The sequence below is a fragment of the Phycodurus eques genome, chromosome 10 (genome assembly GCF_024500275.1).
Source record: "Phycodurus eques isolate BA_2022a chromosome 10, UOR_Pequ_1.1, whole genome shotgun sequence".
Lineage (NCBI taxonomy): Eukaryota > Metazoa > Chordata > Actinopteri > Syngnathiformes > Syngnathidae > Phycodurus > Phycodurus eques.
The window spans coordinates 23,715,653-23,728,884 of NC_084534.1; the positions used below are offsets into that span (position 1 = coordinate 23,715,653).

The 13,232-nt window shown below is 40.5% G+C and overlaps 1 protein-coding gene across 1 annotated transcript; it reads right to left on the reverse strand.

Moving 5' to 3' along the window:
* Nucleotides 1-763: 763 nt before the first annotated feature.
* mst1 (macrophage stimulating 1) lies at nt 764-12,660 on the reverse strand. Its single transcript, XM_061688007.1, has 18 exons — nt 12,477-12,660; nt 11,192-11,336; nt 10,050-10,165; nt 9,845-9,959; nt 9,135-9,271; nt 8,344-8,464; nt 8,154-8,272; nt 6,052-6,226; nt 5,594-5,724; nt 4,869-4,971; nt 4,663-4,799; nt 4,531-4,563; nt 4,042-4,156; nt 3,852-3,929; nt 2,680-2,826; nt 2,482-2,595; nt 1,688-1,823; nt 764-1,046 (listed from the first exon to the last, which is right to left on the reverse strand). Exons 1-18 carry the CDS (start codon nt 12,526-12,528, stop codon nt 885-887), a joined length of 2,136 nt encoding a protein of 711 aa, XP_061543991.1. The 5' UTR covers nt 12,529-12,660; the 3' UTR covers nt 764-884.
* Nucleotides 12,661-13,232: the final 572 nt, after the last annotated feature.

Below are 13,232 nucleotides of genomic sequence, written 5' to 3' on the forward strand. Positions count from 1 at the left end.
TACTAATGTAGCAGCCGTTGTTTTACGTGGGCTTATTTACGGTGCTAATGCTAACTTAGTATTGCTAGCGCTAGTTTGTTGAACTGGATATACGTTCTCTGTGGCTATCGCGACTACGTACACCTCGCTTGCAGTTTTAACACTGCAAAGTCCCCTTTTAGGCAAGTTATGAGTCAAATCTCAAGAGTCAAGTCTTAACCTTCAAGTTTCAAGCAAGTCGAGGCCCCACCCAATTTCCCAAAAAGTCGAGTCAAGTCATTACTCCGTGTTAAGCAAGTCATAAGTCGTACAATCTTGCTCAGTCACAAAACATATTCTCACCTTAGCCACTTTGCACTCAGTATCTGTACTGGCGTTAGCTGTACTAACATGTTTACAATCACATAATTTTTTATTGTTCCAAAACCAGACTCGGTACAGAAGTGCCACAACTTTTGAGCTGCTGTTTGCATGTTCTCCCCGTGCCTGCGTGGGTTTTCTCCGGGCACTCCGGTTTCCTCCCACATCCCAAAAACATGCATTCATTGGAGACTCTAAATTGCCCGTACGTGTGAATGTGAGTGCGAGTGGTTGTTTGTTTTTATGTGCCCTGCGATTGGCTGGCAACCAGCTGGGATAGGCTCCAGCACGCCCGCGACCCTAGTGAGGAGAAGTGGCTCAGAAAATGGATGGATGGATGGATGGATTACATAAACACTTTACATGTAATTAGTTACTCCACATAATTGTTGATATACGAGTAATCTTAGCCACGAGCTTCATTACATAACGAATCCAACTCATAAGTCAAGGTACCACTGTATCTTATTATTTAATGTAATAACAATAAAAAAAGGAGAAAACATTATAACGTCAAATAATAAGTTTTTCCCTTCCACGCTTCCCTAAGCGAAGCCCATGACCTTCTTGATCCAGTCCACGTAGACCGAGACGCGGATGAAGATGTTGGGTTGGCCCGGGTGTCCGCAGCGCCGCATGGGGATGATCACGCCCTCCAGGACCCAGCAGCCGTGGTTCTGACACGCCAGCGGGCCGCCGTAGTCTCTCTGCGGGAATACAATACAGTTCATCCAAAAAGTCTACACACCCCTCTTCAAAAGCCAGATTTTTGGAACATACAAAAATGAGACCAGGATATTCCATCAACTTTTTCCAGCATTAATGGGACCTATAACCTGTCAAATTCAATTGGGGAAAATAAAGAAATCTTTTAGAGAGGGGAATTTAAAACAGGATTGAGGTAATGTCCTTCCACAAGTGTGCACACCCTCATAACTGGAGGTGTGGCTGTGCTTGGAATTGACCTATCACATTCAAACTCAAACGGGAGTTGGTACACACCTGCCACTGCATCTGATTAACCCCAAATAAAGTTCAGCTGTTCTAGTAGGCTTTTCCGGACAGTTTTTTTTAAATAATCTTTTTTGCTCTCTAGGTGTTTATTCAAAGAATAAGCAAACACCCCTTCAATGTTCACACTCAGTTTTATTGTTGAGGTGTAACCAACACGAAAACCTGAGAGACCTGTCCTGGGGTAAAAAAAAACAAGCAATTATGAAGCTGAAAGAAGATGGAAAACTGTGCTTTTTTAGGATTAAACCGTCCCCTTTCCCCACTATAACAAAATTAGAAAGATTTAAACAAATAAAAACACAAAGTAACACTTCCAATCTCAGTGGACACTCACCTCGCAGGCTCCGACCCCTCCCTGGAAGGAGCCGGTGCACATCTCGTTCTCCCGAACCCGACCTCGGAAGTATTTGTTGCAGTCCTTATTGCTGAGCACCGGTATATGGGCCACGTTGAGGACGGTCTCGTCTCCGGTGCCTTGAAACGAGAGCAAAGGAATGAGTCGGCAGAACAGATGTTGAATGGAGCTGAAAATAGCAACACCATCTGTTTGCTGAACGGCGTCGAAAGGTTTGTCATGTGCAAGGACAACACAAGACTGAGTCCAAGACGGGAAACTTTAATCGGTACCCCCGCACTTTGGTGAGCTACAACAGAAGGGCAACATTTTAGAAAGAGCTCGTCGTGAGTGTAACTGAGCATTATGACCTCTACTAAGACCTTTTAACAGTGTAAATTTACTGTCGCCTCAAAATAACCCAACACACAGCCATTAATGTCTAAACAGCTGGCAACAAAAGTGAGTACACCCCTAAGTGAAAATTCCATCCCTCAATCAATCTCTTTAGCAATCAATCTATCAGAATAAGTTCTTTGCCACTTTATTACGATATTATTCATCTAATGTATGTATTTTCTATCTAGAGTGGTGCCTTGAGACACAAGCTAAATGTGTTCGGCAACCACTCTCGGAATTCACATTGCAAAACATCTCAAGTTTACGCTTGCAAGTCAAAACAAATAATTGTCAGAATGATGGCTCTTATATCGAAAACCCCGAGGTCGGGTCACTCGTATCTCAAGGCACTGCTGTATTTGTTTTTGTTTATCTTATTCTTAATGTATTAGTATGACTTGCCTTTGGTCTCGCCCCATCCTGCTATCTCGCAAACGGTCCCCTCAGCCACGATGTAGCGTTCGGGAGGCAGACAGATCTGAGAGACGCGGTCGTTAAACTGGGCCGGGCTAAACACACAAACACACACACGGAGAAGCGTGTCATATGGAATGTGTGTTTGCGTGTGCGCGTGTATGCAAGGGTGTACGCACGATTCCAGCTGCAGCATGACCAGTTGAGACTCGGAGGGTCCGCAGACGATCTTGGTGAGAGGGATGGTCTGCACGCCGGGTTCGCCGTCCTGCGGGTCGCGGAACAAGGTGCCCATCATGGCCGAGTAGCCGGGCAGATCCACGTAGCTGAGCGCACGCACGGCAGGGAAAGATGAGAGTTAAGACTCAAGCGTGACTCATGAAGCCCTTTTTCGATTTCAGAGAGCGACATTTGACCATTTTGAACACGAATGAGGAATTTCAAACTCATTTCCCCTACAGGTATTTATTCGATTATTCATAATTGTTTAATATTTTTTATTATATTCTGTATTTTCTATATATTGTTTGTTAATGTTAATATATTATTTATAATTATTTATTATTTCATTTCTATGTATAATAATAATAATTCATAATTTTTCAATTATTTATGTAATTTAATGTATTTTCCAAATCTGAATGAATCAACGTTAACCGACTAAAACTCATGTTTCTGTTCAGTTACGGAAGTCAGTAATTATAATTTGCTCACATCATCAACAAATAATAATGTGCTGTTTTTTTTAAATGTAAAATAGTAATTTACAATAAGAGTCAATTAGAAAATTCATAAGTGTAAATGGATAATATGATGAAAAATATGATTTGGGTTGAAGATCTACAACATCTGGATGTATTGAACACGACAGAAACATTTAAAAGATGATTTTGGTAATCGTGTGAATGCTTCTGAGTATTTTTTGACATTCGACAACTTCCACGTTTCTCAACCGATGCAAACCATTCCGACGCCTACATGGTGCGCTAATTTTGAACACCCGCGCTACTATTTTTCACATTCCATAAATTTTAACGTTTCCCATAATTTTACACTGTGACAACAAGAACAAAAAAATTATTTAAATGAGTTGAGAAATGTAACCAGTTCACCTGAAATTCACCATTTCTCAAATGATTCAAATCATTCCAATGTCAAGATGTTCATCGGGCTACTATTTTTCGCATTACACACATTTCCATTTTCCCCATAAATCCATAAGAAAAACATACAAATTAATAGAGAAATGAACTAAAGTTTCGGCATAAAGCTTACATTGGGTGCTGTTTTAACACATTTTGTTGAGCAGATATGACACGACTTGTTTTTGCTGACTGAAGAGAAGCATTACCAGGAGGAGAAACACTGCTTGGTGCTGATCACCCATCTGGCATCCACCAGGGCTCCTCCACAAAAATGGTTTCCTTTCCTGCCGGGTAAGGGTGAGCGTTGAAATGCAGCATGGCTGAGTATGTGTTATTCCTGTTCGAGTTCATTTCAAAGGAACCAGCGCTCTCTTACGCGCACGTACAGGTACGTACCTGTCTCTGAGGCTAACCGTCCACGGCGAGTTTCCGGGTATGCCGTTTACGATGCGTAACCTGCTCCTCTGGAAGCGGTCCTCCCTTTGCCCACACTCGCTGAACTCAACCTTCTCTGTGTGAGCAAAGACATCAACTCACATCATTAACAGAAATAATAAATGTAATGTATTATAAACTTCCATCCATTTTCTGTAGTGCTTATCCCCATTATGATGGCGGGTAGGGCCGCAACCAATGATTATTTTAATAATCGATTTATCTGTCATTTATCTTCTTCGATTAATCGATGAATCACATAGTAAAACAATTTTTTTAAATTTCAATCCCTTTTTTTCAAAAACAGGACTTTATTTCACATTGACCGTGCAGAAAATGCACAAACATAAATTGATTTTTCATTCAGTTACCGCTTTTGTCCGTAACATGCCAGAAAATAAACTACATAAAGCGATTATGTATAATGAAAGTATGAATTCGATAACATACCCACTGGTTCCGTGAGGGATACTTTTTCTCCAGCTGTTTGAAAGATAGAAATGATTTGCAGAAGCTCTGCTGTTATTGAAAAAAATTTTTTAGGTGACTTAACAACAAGAACAAAAAAACACATTTGAGTACCGCACTGCTTGATGGCACAGTAGTCAAACTCCGTTTTGGGGTCGATGGTGTAGCACCAGGGACCGTGTTGGTCCCCGTCTGGGTTACGACAGTAGTTCTCGGTCAGGTTGGCCTCGGGATGCGTCCTGGGATTTATTCTGGACAATAAAATGTTGCTGATGAGTAGCTGATATGGGAATTTCTGCTTGTTTGGTCAATTTTCATACTTGGTGCGGTGAGGCGTGTTGACGTTCCACTTTTGGCAGGTTATGCCCTTGCGAGTTTTGCGCACCATGCCTCGGTAGTTTCTCCCGTTTTCGTGGTAGCAATCTGAAAGCAGCGAATCACAGTAAAATTATTTAAAAAATAAATAAATACAAGATGGAATGATGCACCCAAACTTACAAGACTAAACATTCTTGAACTTGTATTCGTTGAACATCAAGAACATCACAGAATTGGGAATAACAGAAAATATACTGTATAAGAATATACCATTGATAAAGTGCATTTTTCTATTTGTCTTGATGGTAATACTGGCATCTGACAATTCTTTTCTCACATTGTTTACACATTTTATATATACAGCTCTTTTCCAAAATACCATAAATCCGTTTAGATTATTCGAAGGAAAATTAAGTTTCTTTCCTCAGACCTGCAAATTTTATACACAACTTCTTTTCATTTTTTATTCTGTTCAACCAACGGTAATAGCCACAACGTACACAATTGATGGCATCATCTTTAAATTAAGCTTTTCTCTCATTTTGGAAAAGAGCTCGTCTTATATGCAACTACATAGAATTACATTTCTTTTTTGAATTTGCACATCATGTAAATAGTGTCAATTTTATCACAATTTAAACATGTACGTACGTACGTATGACACAATCCGCTTGAAATCCCTTTAGATTTATTTTGAGAAAAATGCAACTTTGTGTGCGCGCCGTACCCTCTGCGTCGATGTCGTCCACACAGCGCTTGATCTGCAGGCAGAGCGCCGTCCTCATCTCCGGCACGGACGTGAAGCACCAGGGGGCCTCGGAACCGTCCGGGTTGCGGCAGTAGTTCTCCTCCAAGCCCCTAGATGGCAGCGAGTCACCGTTTGAAAACATCCCTAGCCTTGCGCCGACCTGTTACCCTGTTACCCCGGGATAGCGCCTTATTCATAATGAAATGTTACTATAAAACTAAATGTTATTAGTTTGAAGTTTTATTTTTTTGCGACGAGCGTGCCTGTGAGTGCACGACAAATAATTGACGTCTTCTGTTTCTGATTGTGCGCTGATCGGCCGCGGTTGTTTCTTGTATATAAAATTCGAGGCACAAAAAAGTAACAAAGTATTTGGACTTTGTTACTTCCCACCATTGCTGTCCTCCCGCCATCCCACTGGGAAAGTTTCCACTCACTTGCATTCGTACGTGTTGGGGTAGAAGGGATGCTCGTGAGGATATTGCGCGTCCCAGCGCTGGCAGGGGATGCCCGACGTGGTCTCGTTGACTCTGCCGCGGTAGTCCTCCCCGCGGCCGCGGAAGCAGTTGGTGGTGAAGCTGGAGCGCTGACGCTTCTCCACGCGCACCTCAGCTAAAGAGAAATACGGCGGAGAGGAAGTCCAAAGGGGCCATATTATGAACGGCTGACTTTTTAATGGCTTGTGTACCATTCGTTGGGTCTCACCCATCAAGTATAAAATTACACAATTAACTAATCAGGATTGTGTGGCTGTTTTTCTTTGGCAATGTGTCCGCTGCATGTGCCAGATGTATGGATCCGAAACACTAACTGACGAGTGTAATTTGATGGCTTGGTGATGTAGTGCTGCCTCCATGAGTGAAAATACAACACATGCTTTTACTGTCTTGATGGGTACTCGCTTTTTTTGTTTTCTCTCCACAACTGGTCGCCGCTCACCTAACCACAACCCCCTAAGAACTATACTACATACTGTATCTCGTCACAAAGAGAGAGATACAAAAAAAACACAACCACAGGGTTGGAAAAAAAACACAAATATTATTTAACTTGAAAAAATAAAAAATAAAAAATAAAACTACTAATAATAATACATATGTAAAATAAATAAATATTGTAATGTAAACAACATAAAATGAAATACTAAAATACTAAAAATGAAATACTAAAATACTAAATATAAATAAATAAAATAATGATGTTATAATAATGATAAAATAATAATGAATGAAAAATAAAATAAATTCATAAATATTAAAAGAAATTAATTTAAGTAACCACAATAATTTATAATAATAATAGTAATAACAATAATTATGATTGTCATATTTATTATTAAAAAATAATAATGAATGAAAACTAAATTCATAAATTAAAAAAAATCTGTTCATTTAAATAACTACAATAATGTATAATAGTAATAATAATAATAATAATTATTATAATAATTATATTTAAAGATAAATACAAATAAAACAAAATATATCAGTCAACTTTAATAATTATCCATCCATCCATTTTCTGAGCCGCTCCTCCTCCCTGGGGTCGCGGGCGTGCTGGAGCCTATCCCAGCTATCTTCGGGCAGGCGGTGGGGTACACCCTGAACTGGTTGCCAGCCAATCGCAGGGCACATACAAACAGACAACCATTCGCACTCACAGTCATGCCTACGGGCAATTTAGAGTCTCCAATGAATGCATGTTTTTGGGATGTGGGAGGAAACCGGAGTGCCCGGAGAAAACCCACGCAGGCACGGGGAGAACATGCAAACTCCACACAGGCGGGGCCGGGGATTGAACTCCGCTCCTCAGAACTGTGAGGCAGACGTTCTAACCAGTTGTCCACCGTGCCGCACTTGAATAATTACACATTTTTAAATTACAATAATTATTAATAATTACGTAATATTAATAATAATAATTACTATTAAAAATAGAGTGATTAAAATTAAAAGTTAAACAAAAAGGTAACTTGCCTTAATAATAGTAGTAATACTACAACCACTACAACTCCAACAACCACTACAACAACTACTACTATTACTACTCATAAAAATTGAGCTTTGGAACGATATTCTTCCAAAATGATAAAAGAATAATAATTGGGAGCTTGTGTCACTGACTCCCAACTCCCCCACAAGATGGCGTAATTGCTTCAACCTCCCACCACTCAGCCTTAGTGGTTAACAGTGGCAACTCCAAAGTTGCAGCTCCTGTTGCAAATTTGGGGAAAAGCCCATGTTGTGAAGAAACTAAACATTACAATTATCTCTAGCTAATCATTATATTACCATTTTGTTTGATGCTAACCCATTGGAAACGACAGGTACAACTACAGTAATAGCAGTGGCGGGCCGTGCATTTGATTGAATTGAATTTGAATTTAATATTTTAAATCGGGTGACACATTATCTAATCAATTCAAGACAACGGTTAAAAACAGTGCTTTTCGATTTCTTTTGTAAGCGTATGAAAATTGCCAACGGAGGCGGCGCCATATCAAGTGTGAATGTATTGTTACGTATCCGAGTGCTCTTACTGCACTTGCTGATCTCGCAGCTCTCTCGCTCCACGTCGGGGTCGGTGGTGTAGCACCACGGCACGGGCGAGGCGTCGGGGTTACGACAGTAGTTGTCGTCTAAACTCTTATCGGGGTACCTGAGAGAAGGACGCGTCACGTCAGGATGGCGCCGGACGCTTGTTGTCGTCGTCAAATGAGGGACGTGTACTTTTCAGGCTGGTAGATGTGCTGGTGAGGGTACTGCTGGTCCCACCGTTGGCACTCCCTGCCACTCACGGTGTGGTCCACCTGCCCTCTGTAGTCCTCGCCGTTACATGTGATGCACACCTCTGCACACAAAAGCACGCGCACACAAATCTCACAGAAGGGAATTCATTGTCGACTTTTTGTCTGAATTTGAAACCAGAAGCCACATTTCAAGGGAGTAAAGAAGTAATAAACAAATAACATCAAATAAAACTATTGTGGAGCTGCGGTAAATAAGACGAGGAGGTGAGAAGAAGTCATGTCATTTTACTCTCGACATACAAATGAGTGTTTTCATATCAAACGGCCAACCACTCCCTTTGAAGCCAACATCTCCCTTTGAATCACCGCCTGGCCCTCCCTTGAAGATACACATTCCTGGTGAACGTCTCCCTCTTGTGGGTTACCACACTATATTATTTTATGATTTTCAAATAATCTTCGGGTGAGAGGCGGGGTACACCCTGAACTTTGGCCAATCAAAAAAAAAAAAAATGCTTGTTGCTTGGCAGAATTGATGCGCTCTGTTGCACAACACATCAGGGAAAGGAAGGGAGGGCTGGCAGGAACAGGAAGTCACGTTTGACCGAATGTGTATTTATTATTTATTCCGCAGACGAATGGCTACTCTGTATTAAATATAAAATATATGCCATTTGCACCTAATGCAAATTGGATTATTCACATTAGCTAGTGCGTTGCTTGGGGTACTTTGTAGTAAATGTGCATTATGTGGCAATATGCGGACCATACCATCTTTGCACTGAGGGATGTTGCAGCGCTCATAGCGCCGCTCGGGGTCGGTGGTGTAGCACCACGGCCCGATGCGATCCCCGTCTGGATTCCTGCAGTACTTCAACTCCAAGCCGTTGCTGGGCGAGGGAGTCCACCTGAACACATCACAATTGAGCCAGTGAGAACTAGAATGGGCTAATTCCATATTTTGTCATTTTGCAGGAGAATGATTAAAAGCTTTAGGATTGGCGCCCAGTGGCTGCCTCTACAGGCAGGGAATGGCTGGCTGACTCCAAAGGAAAAATGCATTACAGTAATCCATCAGAAATGTAATGAAGGCACGGATTACTGCTTCGAAGTGTACAAAAAGGCTTCGTCTTTGCAAGCTACCTGAGGTGATAAAAGTTGAATTTAAAACTACTGTCCGACTTTGTTTCAATATGTATAAAACAAATATTTCATTATTTCATGAGGGATGAAAAATAACATTCACTTATACTAACATGGAGATGTACTGGCACCCAAGTGAAAACTAAATTCTGAGTGCAATCATGGACCGCTGTTCATCTGCCTTATAGCTATTCATTTCTAGGTGAAACTTAGAAATTAAAAAAAAATAAAATAAAATAATGGAGTTAGCTCACTTTAGTTCTTAGTGGCTCATTTAGTATGATAGACGGCGACTATGATGTCATTCTCCCAGTAACCAATCACGTCCTTGCACTCACCTGTGATCGTGAGGGAACTTGGACCACCACTGCTGGCAGGTGAGTCCGCTTCGGGTGGTGAACACCTTCCCCCGGTAGTCCTCTCCTTTACCCACGATGCACTTGCGGACATAGACTGTGCATCAAACACACGCGCGCGCACACACACACACACTGTTGTAAACACACGCGTGTATTCACACAGCATTGCGCGTTTCTTTCTTACCCTTTTTCTCGTAAAGGTCGCAGTTGACGTTGCGCTTCACCTCCGCGTTGCTGCCGTCGCCCACCCAGCGCAGGTGTTTGCACGTGGCCGTCGGCCGCGTTTCGTAGTTGAACGCTCTGGGAGACACGTTTACACTATAAGTTTACCTTCACAAATACTTAGATAGAGACAGAGTGGACCCCGACATACTTGCGGTTTGGCACCTGGGGGATTCACCTATTTGCAGATTTTGTCTTCAATGTTTTTTTGTTTTTTTTTTTCTTCTTCTCTTTGGGGGAACCAATCCCAAAAACGGTTATTGGTGGTTTATCCCCACTCATTCAAGATTTTTTGGGGTTTTAAAAAAAAAAGTTTTTTCAATGGAATTATTATGGGTGTCAATTATCTGCAGATAGCGACCCGGATGGACCGTGATGAGCAAAACATTTTTGGATATAAATGATATATTTGTTTATTGATTGATATTAACAGATAGAATATGTGTGTGTATAATCTGCATTTTTTCCCCCACAAAAATCTTAAAAAGTCAATTGTGTGTATTGTACATAGGTATCGTAAAAGTTGGAAAATACTTTCACAGTGAAATAAGGTATATGAGTAAATATGCTTCAAATCAAATTAGGAGAGGGTCACCAGTAACATGTATTGCATTTAAATATATGAATGGATAGAAAGCCATGGGTGCGCATTATACATAGGAAGAAGGGTTTTCCTGATTTTTTGAGTCAATTTGGGGTGTGCACATTATACTCGAGTGCATATTATTCACGAGAAATTACATTAAGTGTTTGATATCTTACGCCTCAGCCACAATTCTGGCTCCCACAGATTGACCGGTCCTCATGCTAAGTGATGAAATTCTCTATGTTTGTTGCATATTTAGTTTGACAGTAAGCTTCAACTGGGAGTGGCAATAAACAGCTTGAAGCCTCTTTTTTTTTATTTTTTATTTTTTGATGATTTGATCACTATTTGCCAAACTGCTGCTTTTTGCGAAGTGAGTTCTATTGAGTTCACCGCCACCATCCAATGCTCACATTTCAAGTTTGCGGTCACAAGTCAAAAGCAGAAATCTTGCAAAAATCTGGAAGGTTGCGTATGTCAAGGCACTACCGTATTTATCTACAGTGTATAAAGTGTACCTGCAGTCCAGCGAGAGCGAGCAGTGAGCGGCGCACTCCTCCACGTTGAGGACCAACAACATGAGAACGTGGGCCGAGTTCCAGGAAGTGGGGACCAGCTCTCGGCCCTCCGAGCGCTGGAAGTCATTCAGGGGACTGCGGTAACCTGAGTTTCAAGTCAAATGCATTACCAGAACACACAGAACTTAACGGAAGCTTTATGATTGATAATGACCAACATCATTGTGTCATGGTTAATACGCTGGTATTGGTACCCAAATGATATTAATAATGCTAAAATATCATTATTATTGTTATTCATTAACTTTCAAATGTACTGTTTTACCAAAAAAAAAAAAAAAAAAAGTAAAAAAACAATAGTTAAACAAATTAATATTTCAAATTAAATTTATTGACTTGCATTTCATGAACAGTAAAATTGCTGTAGTGGATGAATGTTAAGCGGGATTGCTATATTTTCAAAGATTAAATTTGACAAATAAACTAAAATCAATGGTGCACATGATTATTTCTTGATTTGGCTCGCAATACAGCATGACACTCTGACCTGTTTTGAAATGCATTGTTTTATTGTTTTTAAATCAGGTTATTTTCAGTTGTCTTACATTTTATGTTCATTGTTTATGGTCCAGCACTTTGGTTCAGCTGCGGTTGTTGTTAAAGTGCTCTTCAAATAATAATAATAAAAAAAAAATACAAACACGTGAAATAAGTTTAGAAATTCCTCATTATTGTTCAAAATGGTCAAATGTTAAAGCACTCCATGACACCTGATGCTCATCTCATGACAGGTGATTGAACCCATTTGTGTAGCACAGTATTTAATTCATATTTTATTAATATATTAATATATATATATTTCTATATATATATATTAAGCTTCATATAATAATTGGACCACTTAATTGTTGTCGCTATGATTGATTAAATTCGATGATCCATTGATTGTGTGTGTACATGAAGTGGAGGACAAGTGGTGTGTGTCACCCCAACGCGCGCGCGCGCGTGCACACACACACACGCACACACACACACACACACACACACACACACACACAGACGACCTTTGAACGTCAGACCATTTATTTGCATGACTAAAGTACTGTTTATTAAGCAGTTTCAAGGAGATGGCGAACATTAATTTGGACTCAGGTATATACACTGTGTATATATATATATATATATATATATATATATATATATATATATACATATGTATCTTTTCAATGTGAATGCAAACACAGTGAAGCACTTAGTCGAGTAAAAAAAAAGTAGTAAAACTCACCAGTGACCAGGCCAGATGTCAGAAAAAAACACAGCAGCAGCTGCAGCAGCATCGCTGGAAGACAAAGATTCCACAAGTGTTGTACACCGCGAAGACGTCTCACTCGGACGGCGTTTCCCTGGCTTAAAAAATGAGACGTGCCATCAGAGCGTAAAAACGGAGGAAAAACGTAAAAAAGACGACTCTTTCCTGGAGAAGATTCCAGAACATGAAACGGTGGACACTGAGCCCTTATTCAAACAAAAGAGTCCTTCATACAGACAAAATCACAGGGGGGGATCAATATGGTTCACTAATCATTAATCAAGAGTGGCACATTGTCGTCTGCTCAAGCGTGCTGCGATTCTCTCAGTCGACGGTAGAGGGGGATCAACGCATTTCAAAAGACCTTTTTATTTGTCTCATTTGTTCCCATAGATATGTAAAGTAGATCCGCCAGCACGACTAACCGACATGGCGGCCATATTGGAAAGGTCGACATTCCCGTCAAGGGCAATGCACAGACGTTGAAATTACCTCATAACTTGCTCATTTCTCAACCGACTGTTGAGGTTTATTTTTTTTTGTCAGCAGTACTATCAATGCATATTTTAAAAATAACGTTACTACGGATTCCTTTGTAATTGTAATTGTACGGCGTTTTGAGAAACCCTATGCAGCACAATGTGCCGGCATTCTAGTTCTTCCGTTTTAATGCGCTCCGACGGCTTTGCCCGCACTATTTTAGCATCACCGTAGGCATGCATCTTAAAAGGG